The 1,263-nt window shown below is 48.0% G+C and overlaps 1 protein-coding gene across 1 annotated transcript in view; it reads left to right on the top strand.

The window, feature by feature from the left end:
- CDH3 (cadherin 3, type 1, P-cadherin (placental)) overlaps window positions 1-1,263 on the top strand; it is a 75,373-nt gene that overhangs the window by 66,387 nt on the left and 7,723 nt on the right. The window contains exon 12 of the mRNA XM_011932128.1: window positions 790-996. Within this exon, the coding sequence (XP_011787518.1) occupies window positions 790-996 (207 nt within the window). The remainder of the gene's footprint in view (window positions 1-789; window positions 997-1,263) is intronic.

Here is a 1,263-nt window from a genome sequence, read left to right as displayed (position 1 = left end):
TCTCGGCTCACTGCAACCTCCGCCTCCCGGGTTCACGCCATTCTCCTGCCTCAGCCTCCCGAGTAGCTGGGACTACAGACGCCCGCCACCATGCCTGGCTAATTTTTTTTTTTGTATTTTTATGGGAGACAGGGTTTCACTGTGTTAGCCAGGATGGTCTCGATCTCCTGATCTCGTGATCTACCCGTCTCAGCCTCCCAAAGTGCTGGGATTACAGGTGTGAGCCACCGTGCCTGGCCTAATTTTTATATTTTTAGTAGAGACAGGTTTTCACCATGTTGGCCAGGAGGGTCTCGATCTCTTGATCTCGTGATCCATCCGCCTTGGCCTCTCAAAGTGCTGGGATTACAGGCATAAGCCACTGTGCCCGGCCCTCATTTACTTTCTTAACAAAGTTGCTTTTACTTTAAAAAAAAATTGGGTTAGCTGTCTTTTAGGAAGAGTATTCTTTTTGAAGGAAAAAAACAGTGTAGCAGCCAATGATGCAAAGAAGTTATTGGTCCTGCATGACATGGCTTTTAAAACTTCATGTTATAAAAATACTATGATTATCAATTTTTTAAAAGTAAAATGACAAATGAATATTTTTATCCCAATAATCCTTTTCATTATGGTGAGTTTTGCTTTAGCCAAAGATCAGCTTTTACTGCTATTTTCCGAAGTGTGCTTGTGGAGTATTTCTCCCCGTTGCCCACATGTGGAAGCCGTATTCTCAAACTTTGATCTTGTTGTACTCAGATCCCTGCACTGATGCTATCCCACAGCTAATCAATGATCTATTCACTCCAGGTGACACAGTGGTCTTGTCCCTGAAGAAGTTCCTGAAGCAGGACATATATGACGTGCACCTTTCTCTGTCTGACCACGGCAACAAGGAGCAGCTGACAGTGATCAGGGCCACCGTGTGCGACTGCCATGGCCATGTTGTGACCTGCCCAGATCCCTGGAAGGGGGGTTTCATCCTCCCTGTGCTGGGGGCTGTCCTGGCTCTGCTGCGTGAGTACCAGGCCCCCACCCCCTCCCTGAGGATGGGGGAGTTGAAAGACAGGATTCTATGTTGAACTTCAGCTCCTGGAACTAAGAGGCCACCAACATCGCCTGTCCACCCCTTAAATGTTTTTCTTAAGACAGGGTCTCGGCCGAGCGCGGTGGTTCACGCCTGTAATCCCAGCCACTTTGGGAGGCCAAGGCGGGCAGGTCATGAGGTCAGGAGATCGAGACCATCCTGGGTAACACAGTGAAACCCCATCTGTACTTAAAAAA

Source organism: Colobus angolensis, unplaced genomic scaffold, assembly GCF_000951035.1.
Source record: "Colobus angolensis palliatus isolate OR3802 unplaced genomic scaffold, Cang.pa_1.0 Scaffold93, whole genome shotgun sequence".
Classification (NCBI taxonomy): domain Eukaryota; kingdom Metazoa; phylum Chordata; class Mammalia; order Primates; family Cercopithecidae; genus Colobus; species Colobus angolensis.
Note: the sequence above shows the minus strand (reverse complement) of the source record. Positions and strands in the feature narration are given on the sequence as shown.